Below are 16930 nucleotides of genomic sequence, written 5' to 3'. Positions count from 1 at the left end.
TATTCTGTCAAGTACATAAGAAGGATCTCTAATAATTAATTTGCGCTAAGTCAGGAGGTGCTCTAGTGATATTCTCTACGCCAGTTCAATCTCAAGAAATGATGTGATGTGGCAAAATATTCTGGTCTTTGCCTTCATTGATAGTGGTCCTCTTCCCATGAATACCGTTCAGACATCAGGTAATGTCCAGAAAGACAAGCGATGCCTAACCAAGAGGGAGAATTCTGCGAGAAAAAAGGTCTTGGCGAGTCTAGCAGCTGGACAACCCCTCGAGGTGTTCACCCAGCGGAGCCAGACATTGTTATCAGCTGCGATGAAGCTCGAAAAACATATGAAGCGTTTAGCATGATGTCCATAACCAACCCATTATTTTTTTTAATACAGGCCATATCCCACAAATGTAAGGTACTGTAACATCTTTTCCCCTCAGAGTGATGGCAATGTGTTGCTCAACACATTCATTAACAAATACAGACAAAAATAAATAAATAACAAAAAGGCAGCTTCTCTCTTTTATGTGCGGGTTATTTGTGTACAGACAAAAATCTGAGTATTTCCAATTGTAAATGACCACATCACACACGAAGACCGTTCTGCACAATCTAAATAAAAAATATAATTATATGATATGATAACTAGATATTCCTGGAGGGATAACTTATAGTGGTTGTCCTAATTTGTATTTCCTTCCTTCAAGGTTTTTGTTCATAATTCGAGAACGTCTAATTCAATTGGCTTTAGAATTTCAACGTTGGTGTTTTGTAACTAGGACAAGGTTCGTGCAACTACTGACATGAGCAGGTTATTTCTGCTTAATGTTATGTAGAACATTCCCTGTTTCAGTTTCTGTGCCTGCTGTAGTGCTCCTCAAATTCTTGGCCTCATATCTCTACTAGTAAGTAGTCTCCGACTCCTGCTACGTCAGCCAGACCTTCAAGTCATTTTTAAGATTCATTCTTATGCCTCAGCTTCACACTGTTCCAGACTATGGAGCTGAACACATCTCCAGGCTTAAAACCCCCTTGTTCTGTGGATGCATTAATTTGGTTAGGCAAGTGGAAAAGGTTAGGAACATGACTTGTCTGGCGTGAGCCAGTGGGCTCACTCCCTGGTATAAGAACCTCTGTAAGTAGATGACACTGTGAAACATGAGTATAAAACGTCAAATAACATGACTTATAACATAACCTATAATAACATGGCTTATAATACCATAACCTATAACAACATAACTTATAATAGGATAAGAATTTGTTCGGATTTTTAACCCCAAAGGGTTAGCCACCCAGGATAACCCAAGAAAGGCAGTGCGTCATCGAGGACTGTCTGTCTTATTTCCATTGGGGTCCTTAAATCTTGTCCCCCCAGGATGCGACCCACACCAGTCGACTAACACCCAGGCACCTACTTGTTTGCTAGGTGAACCGGGACAGGTGTAAGGAAACACGCCCACTGTTTCCTCCCTTGCCAGGGATCGAACCAGACACTCAGTTTGAGAGGCGAGGGTTGCCTACGAGGCCACGGGACAATTTGACCTATAACTGGTAGCTAAAGCTCTCGTTTCGCACGGCGAGGGTCTGGGTTCGATTCTCAGCGAGGATAGAAACATTGGGCGTGTTTCTTTACACTTGTTGTATATGTTCTCCATCTGCAAAAATGGGTACCTGGGTGTTAGTCGACTGGTGTGGGTCGCATCCTAGGACAAAACTGACCTAATTTACCCAAAATGCTCAGTATAACAAGCGGCTTTCCATATAGTAGTATGTCATTGATGTCAGCTAGGCCTGAATACCTTGTACATGTACTTGTAGAAATATATTAAAAAAACTAGAATAAGCCAGCTGAGAGCAAATGATGAATGACACTGACAGGGCCGTGATGGTGTCGGCCAGTTTTCCTTATCCCTATGAAATGTTGAAATTCAGAACAGCTGTAATGAAAGGCGATTCTAATAGATTTATTTTGTAATCACAGGGCTCTGGTGGCCTGGTGGTTAACGCTCTCGCTTCACACGGTGAGGGCCTGGGTTCGATTCCCAGCCAGAGTAGAAACATTGGACGTGTTTCTTTCCACCTGTTGTCTATGTTCCCCATCAGTAAAATGGGTACCTGGGTGTTAGTCGACTGGTGTGGGTCGCATCCTGGGACACTGACCTAAGGAGGCCTGGTCACAGACCGGGCCGCGGGGGCGTTGACCCCCGGAACTCTCTCCAGATAAACTCCAGATAAACAGCTTGCCTGGGACAAGAAGGGTACTTCTTCCCGGTCTGTATTATGTTTAAAAAATTAACACTGGAAGATAGCCGAGGATTACTTTACGCCTTACAAATAGTTCTCAACAGGATTCTGTTGTCGGGATTTACTCCAGTTTCAGAGGTATTTTTTTTTTTTTAACAAACCGACCGTCTCCCACCGATGTTGGGCGACTCCGAAACAGGAAGCACATTCACTGTCACTATTTATTTTGCCAGAAATATGCTATCACAGTTCAAATGATTATGCAAACTACAACATCCTCATTCCATTGTAGGCACTGTACCTCCCACCGCCAGGAAGGAAGTCGAACTAACCGATTTTCTCTGACTCCCATCATAAATGTTACCCTGATCACAATCCAGCTGCACGTCAAACCATACAGACCCAGCGTTTCCATTCCCTCCGATCCAACATCCTCACAAAAGGCTGCTGAATGCTCAAGCCCCTAGCACTCAAAACCTCGTTACCTCCTCCCTTCAACTCCTCCTGGGAACACCTTTACCCTTCCTTCCCTCTACCCCAGATTCATACACCCTCTAGGTCATCCTATTCTATTCTTCAGATCACCTCAACAACTTCTCAACCCTCTGAATAATACGTCTGATATCCCCACATTTAATTTCTACACTCCAAATTCTCTGTAAAATATTTAACAGCACAGATTGCTCTCAAAGACATCTTCACTGCCTCCAGCTTCTTGTAACGTTTGAAGTTTCGGTTTTCATTGGTCGATTCTTTTCCTATGTGAATTGGAAAGCTTAACACTCACATTGTTATGATAAGTAAACACTAATTTCTTTTGCTGAATGGTTATCCTATTTATCTTTGCCTCTCACGGTGACTAGTGTCAGGTATTTTGAAGATTTTTCCCTCATTCTTGCTATATTAACCAAGCATCAGGGACTTTTTTTTTCTCAATTTCCTAGTTTCAGTCTTGTAATAATCAGATACATAACTCTTCTTCGAACCTCATATATATAGGTCATGGCACTTGAATAGATTTCGAAATATGTACGTACACTAAAAACAGCTTAAGACTACCTGTTCCTGTGGGTGCTCGGAGCTACTAGAGGAAGTAGCACCCTCCCACGTTCACCTCTAATGTTTTACTGCCTTCAATAATTGTAGTGTTCCCACCTTGTACCTTCGCGCATGCGCGACAGTTACCATAAACCATCCCCCCTTATACTAACCACCCTGGAGCCACGCCCACCCTGGAGCCACTCCCACCCTGAGGCTAAGCCCACCTTAAAAAAACGCACACAACAGGGTCTATGACGGCACACGAGCCTACGAGGGAGTGAATCTGGGAAGTTGAGAGGCGGGGCCAGGAGCTAAATCTCGACCCTTTCAACCAGAAATACTTCTTTAGAAACAGATGAGTACAAGGGGCTACAGATATAATAAAGACGTGAGTTAATCACAGAAATGTCAAGAACTGTGGTAATACTTCTTTAGTCTGATTGAGAAGTAAAATGATCTGCACAAGGAAGTGGTGCAAGCAGATTATATGCACAGTTTTAGAAGTAGGTATGACAAGACTCGTGAGGGTGATAAGAGTGAGTGAACGTTTGTGAGTAATTACGAGGCAAAAGCTCAGAATTCAAGTCTCAATCAAGTGAATGCAACTATGCTGCTCAGTTCTGGTCACCGTATTACAGAATGGATATAAATGCTCTGGAAACCGTACAGAGGAGGATGACAAAGATGATCCCATGTATCAGAAATCTTCCCTATGAGGATAGACTGAGGGCCCTGAATCTGCACTCTCTCGAAAGGCGTAGAATTAGGGGGGATATGATCGAGGGTGTATAAATGGAAAACAGGAATAAATAAAGGAGATGTAAATAGCGTGCTGAAAATTTCCAGCCAAGACAGGACTCGCAGCAATGGTTTCAAGTTGGAAAAATTCAGATTCAGAAAGGATATAGGAAAGCACTGGTTTGGTAATAGAGTTGTGGATGAGTGGAACAAACTCCCGAGTACAGTTATTGAGGCTAAAACGTTGTGTAGTTTTAAAAATAGGTTAGATAAATACATGAGTGGGTGTGGGTGGATGTGAGTTGGACCTGACTAGCTTGTGCTGCTGGGTCTTGTGCAGTGCTCCATCCTTGAGTGGAGATGATCAGACTGGGTGGGTCATTGGGCTAATCCGGGGGGTGGGGGTCATTGGTCTAATCCGGGGGGGTGGACATGGACCTGCTCCGCATGGGTCAGTAGGCCTGTTGCAGTGTTCCTTCTTTCTTATGTTCTTATGTTCTTATGCTACTACGATTCTGGCTGGGATTTTCAAGGAATCTTAAGAATCACTGTTATGAGGGAGCAGGGCCCACGGGTTCGATTCGATAACCAAAAGTTTGATAAGTTGGGAAAGAAAGAAGGATGGAATATGGAAGAGGGTAGTGGGGTGAGGAGAAGGGGAAATAAAGTTAAGTGGCCCAACCATTTTTTCGCACATTCAAGGACCCCAATGGAAATAAGTCACTCTGACTTTTTTGGGGTTATCCTAGGTATTTTACACATGCTGCTATGTATGATAATCTATGTAACTATTTGTGTATACCTAGATAAACTTACTTACGTAATAAAGGTACATGGTCCAGGGGTGCGTCGTCCAGGGGTGCGTGGCAACCTTAATTAAAGTTTTATAATCTGCTATGTTACCCTTAGGGTATGTTTTGCCGTCTGTAACTCACAGCTGATTGGCTGACTGGGTGACTGGCTGTCTATCTGGTTGGCAGGATAGAGGTCGGGACCTACACCATTACCAATTTCCGTGGGCTAGTGACTGATTCGGTAACACACACGTTGACGGTGGTGGCAATGATGGCAACAGTAGTGATTCTGCTGATTTGCAGTAAATTACTTGTGTCATTACACAAAACATTTCAAGAATTTGACTAAGCCCCCTGGCACTACGAGTCTCTGGCTCCATTGTATTCCTCTCCACCATGAATATGTACCATCTCTCTTGGACTGTCTAAAATCTATAATATTCTTACGCCATCCCACGAGAACCCTCGGCACCAGAGACATCGGTGGTCGTTGTGTTAGGTTTGATGGTCATCCTGTTAACAGGACGACCATGAAACCTAACAAGACCACCATGGTTTGTTTGCAATCGTGTCATTACGATTTCTTGAGTCAAGACCACCACCAAGCTTAACAGGACGACCATCATGCCTAAGAGGACGATCAGGAAGCCTAACAGGACGACCACAAGTCTATTAGACATAACGGTCTTTCTGTTAGGCAAAAGTCCAACAAGTATTCATGGGAGTGAGCCCTCAGCATCACCACTGAAGTGAAGTGATGGTGGTGAGTATGATGACTGAGTGAGTTTCTGGGGCGTCAGTGCCTCTCGACATCTACTTCCTCCCATTGTCAGTACCTCACGTCATCACCCAATGAAAACGTCACTCACTCTCTCGCAAGTATCGATAATCATATCAGTATTGTCCAGACAGCGAGTGACTTTACATTTTAAAAAGGGGAAGGAAATCTACATCTGCTGCAAGCAGTGGCGTGAGCTTTAATGAACCTTGACTTTCATTCTAGAGCATAGCAACTGTAGCAGCAACACCAACAACAGAGACAACACAAACAGCAGTAGTAGCAGTAGAAAAAAGGCATCATCAGCGTCTGCAGTAGTTGCAGTAGCAGCAGCAACAACAACAATAATAGCAGCAGAAGCATTAGTAGTGGTAGTAGTAGGAACAGATGTAATATATATAACAGAAGTATTAATGTTATTGTTATTGTAACAACAACAATAATACCAACAAGGCATTATTATTATTATTATTATTATTATTATTATTATTATTATTATTATTATTATTATTATTATTATTATTATTATTATTATTACTATTATTATTATTATTATTATTATTACTATTATTATTATTATTATTATTATTATTATTATTATTATTATTATTATTATTATTATTATTATTATTATTACTATTATTATTATTATTAGTAGTAGTAGTAGTAGTATTGTTATATTCAAGAAGTGGCACTAAACCCGTAAGGTTCTCACAGATTCAGGGTAATGGAAGGGGAGAGGGTGGTTGGGGAGAGTAATCAGGTTTGATTCCAGGAAGAGGACAGTATCTTTATTGGTTTTTATTAACCGCGAGGCCTAGTCATGGACCGGGCCGCGGGGGCGTTGACCCCCGGAACACCCTCCAGGTATATTGGTTATTAACATCTTTATTAGTTTTTATTTTTATTCTTACTAGTTATTGCTATCATTATTATTTTTCATTATCCTTATTAGTTTTTATTACTCTATCCTTTATCCTAGGAAAACATCTCCCTTATCCTAGGAAAACATTCTTCTTGTCCTAGGAAAACATCCCCCTTATTCAACGAAAGTGTCTCCATTATCCTAAGAAAACATCCCCTTATCCTAGAAAAACTCCCCCTAACCTAAGGAAAACATCCCCCTTACCCTAGGAAAAATCTTCCCTATCCTAGGAAAACATCTCCTGTTTTATTATGAATCGTTCATAATTTATCACGTTGTTCTTCCTACACAATCCACCATCCACCATTCATTAGTCATTCTTACTATACAATTCAGCATTCATTACCAGTCATTCATTCTACACAATCCATCACTCATTACCAGTCATTCTTCCTACACAGCTCATCTTTCATTACCAGTCATTCTTCCTACACAGCTCATCGTTCATTACCAGTCATTCTTCCTACACAGCTCATCCTTCATTACCAGTCATTCTTCCTACACAGCTCATCCTTCATTACCAGTCATTCTTCCTACACAGCTCATCTTTCATTACCAGTCATTCTTCCTACACAGCTCATCTTTCATTACCAGTCATTCTTCCTACACAGCTCATCGTTCATTACCAGTCATTCTTCCTACATAGTTCATCATTCATTACCAGTCATTCTTCCTACACAATTTACCATCCATCATTCATTAAAAAATCCATCGCTCAGCGTGTAGTTTCTGCCGTTCCGCCTTTACTTCGGGTCAGTAAAGCACACTGACCACTTTATATTGACCTCCTTGGGGCAGTGTTGTCGTGTACCCTCACAATATAAGAGAATTTCCTTTTATTTTAACACACTGACAGTCTTCCACCGAGATAGGGTGATCCAGGGGAGGAAAAAAGAAACACATTCACCAACATTCGTTCAGTAGCTGTGTTGTCAGAAGAGTGCAGATATCACATTTCGTCTTCTGTGTATAGTTCTGCAAGGCTGAGGGACTGATTACCCCATCTACCAATTCTGTGTATAGTTCTGCAAAGCTGAGGGACTGATTACGTCACCATCTACCGTCTTTGTACATCATCTTTTACGGAACTAATGTGTTGCACGTGTGTCTAATTCCTCATCGCAGTTCGATCCTTATAAGTGAGTTTTCTCCGCTTCTAGATAAATATATCACATAATAAACCACTAAAGAGAACAAAAAGTCACAACACCACGACTGGAACAATACACAAAAAAACCCGCACATGGGAGAGAGGAACTCAAGACGACGTTTCGGTCTCACCTGGACCATTAACAAAGTCACACTTGCTATATATATGCATCCTGAACAATGGTTTGAAGAAAAACTATATTTTCTATTATAATTTTTTATTATAAATATACAAGAACATATTTTTTTTAATATGTGGTCCATCTCTAGTGCTTGAAAAAAATATTAAAAAAAAAAAAAACGAAACCGAACTTCGAAATTTCGAAGTTCTGCCTTTAATATGAAATAATGAGATTTTTGTTTAATTTTCCACTGAAAATAGATTTTAGAGAACAAACCTGATTAATAATTATTATAATATATTTTATAATATATTTTATAATATATTTTATAATATATTAATAATTATTATATTATAATATATTCTATATGTAACTGCGAGGACCCATAACCTCGAGGATATATAGCCATTTAAAAGTATATAACTTTTGAAGCTTAGAAAGTTATATAAAAGGGCTTCAAAACTTATAGAAAAGGGGCTTCAAAAGTTATATACAAGGGGTTTCAAATATTATATAAAAGGGTTTCAAACGTTATATAAAAGGAGCTTCAGAATTTGTATGAAAGGGCTTCAAAGGTTACATAAAAGGGTTTCGAAGATTTTTAAAGGGGGTTTGAAAAGTTATATAAAAGAGCTTCAAACGTTATATAAAAAGGCTTCAAGAATTATTTTTAAGATTTCTACTCTGAGCCATTTTAGTACCTTAGTGTGAGTACCTTAGTACCATGACTCACGAAATCGTAATGTCACGATTGTGGTCACAGTGGTGCCTATGCTAACCTTCCTATGGTGTAGAAATATACCTAGTTGGACGAATCTTATTGTGGCTAGCTGGTCCAGTGGTTAACGCGACGGTCTGGAGTTTAGAGACTGATCGCGGGGTCTATCCCCGCCCGTGGTATGGTTTGGTTTACCTTAGTACCTTAGTGTGAGTACCTTAGTACCTTAGTGTGAGTACCTTAGTACCTTAGTATGAGTACCTTAGTACCTTAGTGTGAGTACTTTAGTACCTTAGTGTGAGTACCTTAGTACCTTAGTCTCAGTTGTATCAGTTCCGTGAAACACTTCATAAATCAACAGCAGAATTTACAAGAGTCGCAAACACTCGAGCAAAGCCGTCCAAAATTACAGTAGGTTCGAGAGTTATGCTGACTAACTTAACAAAACGTCTGCAATGCCTAAGCTTGATCAAAAGTTTGTTGGTCCTTATCGAGTAGTTGAACATATCAATGGCAATAAGTATAAGGTTAGAGAAATTAATACTGGTCAGTATAAAGAATCGCATTTAGATCATATGAAGTTAGTATGTGATGATAATGATGTTCCAACCCAGACTAATGTGACAGACTCTGACAATCCTCCCGATCCTGTACTCTCTACCTCTGAGACTCAGTCAGACGATCAACCTGAATGTCGTTATTCCCTACGTACACGACAGGTATTGAGAAATCCTCAAGTATCATTTGTAACTACCAATTCAGAGCTGGCTCAAATACTACATGAGTTAGCCAGTGCAATAGAGTTTGATCCTCCCAGAGATGACACCCATTCTGCATATGTCAGTCTCACCCTAGCAGAGTTGGGGTTAAATGTAAATAACCTGTATAGATGAATAATTACAGTATCAACTTATTAATATTCAAGATTTTTTTTGTTTTGTATTCCCATTCTCTCCGAATTCTGAGATTTAGCAGTCTAGATTTGAGTGCACCAAGTCTGCCTTTCTGTTAAACACTTCTTTCTTTGTATATATCCTTTCTCAGAATCCGTAGACCACATGAATACAGATCGATCGATCAAAAACTGTTTTTTATCACTTCTATTGTGTAATCCCAATGTTGAGTTCATTCTATGAGTTGTGCTATATCATACCTTGTAATGCATTACAGTCAATTTCATTACAGTAAATTACATTAGCTCCCATTCCAATATTCTCCTTATGTATGTTATAATGTTCAATTGTTGTGTACTTTGCCATTATATAGAATCAGCCCAAGCCGTATGCCTGCCGTCTCTAGTTTGTGTTAGCTGTATGTCGGGACGACATACGTTAGCGTTGCCGAGCTCTCAGTAGTATCAGTTCCCAGTAACCAGTTACCAGTAGTATGACTCACTACCAACCGTCTGTGTGAATCACTTGTTATTCACTGTTGCTGCTGACTATAGCATGTTTGTGAATGCCGCTCACCCCTAGTCATCATTCGTGAGTCAGTCTTAAGATAGAGAGCAGAGAGGCAGGGCGGGCCTGTGCTTCCCATATTTTCCGTTATAATTATACGTACTAACCAGCCTACATGAGTCTTCTTACCCAATCCACGTTTCGAACCCCCACATGACATTAGTGTGAGTACCTTTGTGTGAGTACCGTAGTACCTTAGTATGAGTACCTTAGTGTGAGTCTTGAATGACGTGGTGTGGAGTGTCTCACTCCATGTTAACAAGAGAGACTCTTATTTTTCTTACAAGCTTATCATAAGAAATCTCGAACCTTAAATAAGAGCTCTGTGATTTGTTCGACTATTACTGGCCACCAGTCCACAGACGTCACCCACTGTGGTGACGTCGCTCGAAATGATGTCACTCACGATAGCGTCACTCATGGTAATATTACTCAGGATAACATCGAATATACATCAAATAACAGACAAATAACTACAGTTTATAGTCACAAAACGTGTCTCTGGTTAGCATTTGCTTCTTTAAGATTCTTAATATTAGATAAGATAGTACTGGAAAAGTGCCCTTAAAAACCCATCTTTTATTTCGATACACCTTACTCAATAAAATATTACTATTTATTTATTATTATTATTATTATAATTACTATTATTATTATTATTATTATTTGTGATAGTAGTAGGAGTAGTAATTTTGAAGACAGTCGACCGCACGAGTGCTTAAAATATAATTATGTGAGATACAAAGAGTACTGACTTTTTAAAAGATTAGTATGGATATTTCTGTTCGGTGGATCATCTATATGTCTGGGTACTTTTGGCATGAGTGATGGTAAATGTGTTTTTCTTCATTGGGGGGGAGGGTACCCGAACCTTCGTAGGTACTGAGCATCGGGCTGGCAGTCTTACGAGAGCATCGCCATGAAACCATGGTTGGAAAATTCTTTCCAAATCGATGTTCGACTAAGATATAGAATTCTGAGAGCCCAGATGTTACATAAAATGCATTTCTGGAGCATCTCTTTGCGTGTAAAGGACAAGGGGTAACTGGGCAAGTTTGGAAGTAATTGCATGTCTAGATCTTACTAACTAAGCACTGAAATACTTGCAGAAGGATTGACTGCTGGGGTAACTGCGCGAAGTAAGGAGAGACTGGAGTGAACTGAGTGACTGAATGAAGCGGACGGTGACTGGGTTAATATGAAAGTGGTTGGGTGAAGAAGAGAGTGACTGGTCTAACTGGAAAGTGACTGGCTGTAGAACAAGGTAACAGATTTAACCGGAAGGTGGCTGAGTGAAGCGGGCACAGACTGACTCGGTCGAAAAGTAGACGAGTAAATTAGAAAGTAAATGGATTAACGTCAGAAGTGACTGACGAGCTAATGGGAAGATGAAAACGATTTTTTTTTAATAATTCATGTTAAGTGCTAAACCCATGTGGGTCATTCAGCACAAGAAAACGAAGAGAAAGAAGGCAGCAAGATCTTGAAAGGATATTGTTTGTTGACGTCGCAAGAGAGGAAGTGCCATTGAACAGATCCCCCGCTGCCAATATCATCGTGTTCAGCTGACTCCATCACCGTGTTCCACTGACCCCAGCACAGTGTTATACCTCATTGATCTCGTCAAACATCTTGAAGATCGACATGGGACACTGTGGGTAGGCTGACCAGCAATCGCCATACACACGACCATAGTACTCGGCGTTCACATAGTCGTACATTTGACTCGAAGACGACCCGTACGAGGCGCTGAACGTGCAAAAGAAAAAGAAACATCGAAAATATATGAATTAAACACAAGATCGATGCAAAGTGAGACATCATTGGAAGACAAATATGAAACATGGACATTTGTACATTTCGATCTGAATACAGTCAATGACGTAAGAACATTAGGAGGAATACTGTAACAGGCATATTGGTCTGTACATGGTGGGTTTATCAAATCCAAACCTACTAACACAAATATTCGACCAGCCTATTATCAATGCTACCCAAAGAATATGCAACTCTGTCATATCCAACTGACTGAGTTGATTGTTCGGTGAGAACTGAGCGAGTGGCCACGGTCTCTCCAAGGAGGCCATGAGGAACTTACGTGAGAATGATGTTGAGGATCTCCCCCAGGAGGCCGTCATCCCTGAGTGGGGCTTCAGCGACCTCGCACACCGCCCTTAGGAGGCACGACTTGCCGTCTACGCCGAACCTGCAACACCAGGAAAAGGGAGAACCTAATGAGGACTCCAAACATAGCTCTCCTCTTTCTTCCTCTCTCTTACACACACACACACACACACACACATGCGTATTCTATCTCTCTTCTGAAGACACACTAACCTGGAGAGGGTGTCGATAAGGACAGTGTAGATCCCCAGTCTATCGTCGTCCATCCTGCCAGCGTAGCTCACTTGGGTGACATTAGGCAGTCTGATGGTGAACGGAAGCTCGATGTCCAGGAAAGCGGCTGAAGGTGAGGGGAAAGTGAGCGAGAATGTGAAATGTGATTGAAAGAAATTGAAAGACTGAAAGAGCAGGGTCTTAGCTTCTGGGGAAAGCCAGATGTGAATATGATAATGGTAGGCAGTGTAATCTCTACTGCTTCTGCTGCCTCTGTATTCGACTGAAGAAGTCTACTGTGTAGGCGAAACGTTTTTGAATAATGATACCTAACTGTTGCACATGTATCTAGCTTATCAAGCAAGATCAGCTCTATCCCATCGCCCCTAGAATTTCGAAGCATAATTCTTCATATATGTTAATAATGACTGTGAAATGCTGATATGCTCGCCTAGGAAATTTAAACCAATCTATGACATCATCTATCAGTGAGGTTATACTATTTATGCTTCTAAATTAGACCTCTAGATCTAGAGCTTAATTTACATTAGTTGTAGCACCCCTGAGAATTTGTTCAGTAGCTAGGGTAGGTCAGTGGGTGATTAACTAGTTTGACGGATCATCATCTGTCAGATGATGTTTCCGGACGAAAGATACACTACCACTCATCCATGGCCTTCCCCATAACTCTTCACTCACCCTTGGCCTTCCTCATAACTCTTCACTCACCCCTGGCCTTCCTCATAACTCTTCACTCACCCCTGGCCTTTCTCATAACTCTTCACTCACCCATGGCCTTCCCCATTACTCTACACTCACCCCTGGCCCCCTCCGACAGTGCCTACACAGTACACATAATCACAAATTACAAAATCGCAGACAATAATCTTGTGAACTTCCCACGATTCTTCACAGCCGACTGTCTAGCCTTCGTTCTGGCCAGAAGCCATCCACGGCGACCCTATTTGCAGCAGATCAGCATCTGCAGTAGGCCAGCAGATGCTGGCGCACTGCAAATAGCGTTTTGCTCCATTTGAAAAACAAAAGATTACCACAGAGTAATGACCTGAAATAAGAAAACGCTGATGACGTTTGATACAAGGAAGCATTTTATTCCTCAGGAAACACGATAAAGATACCTTCATACTCAATGCTGGGATTAAAGTAAAGTGTGTATATTCCGTGACAGACATTTCCTATAAAGACTAATAGTAACACACCACTTACTGAGGTCACCGATGTTGACGACTGGAATACATAATACAGGAGTCAGAGTGAAAGTTGATCCTGTTGGAAAGGCAATCGTCCGCTTCTGTCGGGAGTGTAGCTCTCCAAGCTCTGCGGAGGACAGCTTTAATTACCATCGTTATTCACATAGACAGTATTGTGTGGATACATCTTCTCAGCATATGAACACTTGCTGCACAGTACAAACACTGGATCCATAGTAAACTAGCTGTTCAGGCGGTACCAAATAAAAGTGTAGGTGAGTTTCCTTATACCTCCTGTCCCTGCTCACCTGCTGGTAAATAGGTACCTGCAAGTTACCCATCTGCTGTGGGTGGCATCCTGGAGGTGTGGTTGTATCTTATTATAACATGATTACTCTTATGTATGATACACACACCCACACATTTCACACTCCAATCCCATACTTCGTACACACACACACGCACACACACACACACACACACACACACACACACACACACACACACACACACACACACACACACACACACACACACACACACACACACACACGAAACGATCAAGAGGTATGTGAGGAGCTCAACAAGAGATTTAAGGAAGTATCCACAGTGGAGACAGGAAGGACTCTGGGAAGACAGGACAGAGGGGGACACCAACAGGGAATATACCAACAAGTGCTGGATGACATACACACAACTGAGGAGGAGGTGAAGAAGCTGCTAAGTGACATTGATACCTCAAAGGCAATGGGACCGGACATGTCCCCGTGGGTCCTTAGAGAGGGAGCAGAAATGCTGTGTGTCCCATTAACCACAATCTTCAACACATCCCTGGGCAACTACCTGAGGTATGGAAGACGGCAAATGTAGTTCCCATTTTTAAAAAAGGAGACAGAAAAGAGACACTAAACTACAGACCAGTGTCACTGACGTGTATAGTATTCAAAGTCATGTAGAAGATTATCATGAGGAGAGTGGTGGATCACCTGGAACTGAACAAAAGTATGAATGACAACCAGCACGGTTTCATGGAAGGCAAATCCTGTGTCACAAACCTACTGGAGTGTTTTATGATAAAGTAACAGAAGTAAGAGACGAGAGAGAAGGGTGGGTTGATTGCATCTTCTTGGACTGCAAGAAGGCCTTCGACACAGTTCCTCACAAGAGATTAGTGCAGAAACTAGAGGATCAGGCGCGTATAACGGGAAGGGTACTTCAATGGATCAGAGAATACCTGACAGGGAGGCAACAACGAGACATGGTACGTGATGAAGTATCACAGTGGGCACCTGTGACGAGCGGGGCCACACAGGGGTCGGTCCTAAGATCAGTGCTATTTTTGGTATATGTGGATGACATGATGAAAGGTATAGACTCAGGGGTGTCCCTGTTCGCAGATGATGTGAAGTTAATGAGGAGAATTAAATCAGATGAGGATCAGGCAGGACTTCAAAGAGCCCTGGACAGGCTGGACACGTAGTCCAGAAACTGGCTTCTCGAATTCAACCCTGCCAAATGCAAAGTCATGAAGATCGGAGAAGGGCAAAGAAGACCGCAGACAGTATAGGCTAGGTGGCCAGCGACTGCAAACCTCGCTCAAGGAGAAAGATCTTGGCGTGAGTATAACACCGAACACGTCTCCGGAAGCACACATCAACCAGATAACTGCTGCAGCATATGGGCGCCTGGCAAACCTGGGATTAGCATTCCGATACCCAAGTAAGGAATTTTTCAAGACACTGTACACTATGTACGTCAGGCCTATACTGGAGTATGCAGCACCAGTTTGGAACCCGCAAGGGGTCAAGCACATTAAGAAATTAGAGAAAGTGCCAAGGTTTGCGACAAGGCTAGTTCCGGAGCTAAGGGGAATGTCCTATGAAGAAAGGTTGAGGGAAATCAGCCTGACGACACTGGAGGACAGGAGGAATAGGGAAAACATGATAACGACATACAAAATACTGCGTGGAATAGACAAGGTGGACAGAGACAAGATGTTCCAGAGAGGGGACACAGAAACAAGGGGTCACTCTTGGAAGTTGAAGACTCAGATGAGCCACAAGGATGTTAGGAAGTATTTCTTCAGTCATAGAGTAGTCAGGAAGTGGAACAGTCTGGCGAGCGATGTAGTGGAGGCAGGAACCATACATAGCTTTAAGACGAGGTATGATAAAGCTCATGGAGCAGGGAGAGAGAGGACCTAGTAGCGTTCAGTGAAGAGGCGGGGCCATGAGCTGAGTCTCGACCCCTGCAACTACAATTAGGTGAGTACACACACTCCATGTGAACAAATTCTCATACTCATATTTTCACTATTTCACACTTCTGTAATTTCTGTTTTAAACAATATAGGCAATGCGACCTGAGACAAGTTAACACCTCTTAACCTGTGAACTGAATTGTGCGAAAAAAAAAGAGAATGAATCAAGTGGACACACTCACCCATGTTGGTGTCAAGAGAGGTGTGTGCTTTCTTCTTGAGTTCTCTCTTGGTACGAGCACGGTATTCGAACCAGGTCTCCGTTAGTTCTGCAGCAGCCAGCACCGCCATAGCCACCACCAACACACCACACACCCTCAGGGCTCTCTTGCCCAGCCTCGACATTCTGTAGCAAGCAAAATGCTACTCACTGTTTCATTATTAATATTAATATTAATTATAATTATTAATTATTGTTATTAAATATTAATAAAAGTCGTCTATGGTGAATTGGTCATCCTGAGTAGTTCGGAAACTTTCGTCGGTTCCAGTTTACCATAACACTGGATCTACCGCACTTAGTCCCTGTATTGTTTAGTTGAAGCTTATATTTGCAAAGCGTTTATCCAGTCTGGTATTAAATGGGTATATTGTTTTTGCCATAACTACAAGAGGGAGATTTTCTATAAATCTCTAAAAAAAATCCCTACATTTGCATTACACCTCTTGCTACGGAGTTTCAAGTTGTCATGCTAGACTGCAAGAAATTTCTTTAATATCTCCGTTTCCTGGGTGAAGAAATTCTAAGGTTAGGTTAGGTAAGGTTAGTCAGGAAACGGGATAAGTGTTTCTTGACGCGGGTCTTTGTCATATGATGACTTGCAGTTGAAGCTTTTGGTCATCTGACCGAGGCCTTTCGTTGGCTTATCAAAAGTCTTTGAATCTTTCTTCCCAAGGTTTGTCTCTTAATTAGCACATGTGAATTGTGTTGCTGTACTATATGACAACATAGTGTCAGGGGCCCAAGACTATTCAACTGCCTCCCAGCATACATAAGGGGGATTACAAATAGACCCCTGGCTGTCTTCAAGAAAGAGCTGGACAGGCACCTAAAGTCAGTAGCTCACCAGCCGGGCTGTGGTTCGTACGTCAGTTTGAGTGCGGCCAACAGCAACAGCCTGGTTGATCACGTGGCATAAGATATCATAGCTATAAAGTGG

General features: G+C 41.7%; 2 protein-coding genes across 6 annotated transcripts in view; both read right to left on the bottom strand.

Moving 5' to 3' along the window:
* Positions 1-3396, bottom strand: part of LOC128696335 (uncharacterized) — a 14884-nt gene extending 11488 nt beyond the window's left edge. Inside the window, exon 1 of the mRNA XM_053787549.2 lies at positions 3297-3396. The gene's annotated coding sequence lies outside the window, so the exon portion shown is untranslated. The remainder of the gene's footprint in view (positions 1-3296) is intronic.
* Positions 3397-7925: 4529 nt separating this feature from the next.
* Positions 7926-16930, bottom strand: part of LOC128696330 (uncharacterized) — a 50810-nt gene continuing 41805 nt past the window's right edge. For all 5 annotated transcript variants that reach the window (XM_053787534.2, XM_053787535.2, XM_053787536.2 and 2 more), the window contains 5 exons: positions 15953-16116; positions 13527-13637; positions 12300-12426; positions 12061-12168; positions 7926-11711 (listed from right to left, as the gene is read on the bottom strand). In XM_053787534.2, coding sequence (XP_053643509.1) covers positions 11567-11711; positions 12061-12168; positions 12300-12426; positions 13527-13637; positions 15953-16116 — 655 coding nt within the window. In that variant the 3' untranslated portion in view covers positions 7926-11566. The remainder of the gene's footprint in view (positions 11712-12060; positions 12169-12299; positions 12427-13526; positions 13638-15952; positions 16117-16930) is intronic.

Source organism: Cherax quadricarinatus, chromosome 39 (genome assembly GCF_038502225.1).
Source record: "Cherax quadricarinatus isolate ZL_2023a chromosome 39, ASM3850222v1, whole genome shotgun sequence".
Taxonomy (NCBI): Eukaryota; Metazoa; Arthropoda; class Malacostraca; order Decapoda; family Parastacidae; genus Cherax; species Cherax quadricarinatus.
The sequence above is the reverse complement of the archived record's forward strand: the minus strand, read 5'-3'. Positions and strand labels throughout refer to the sequence as shown.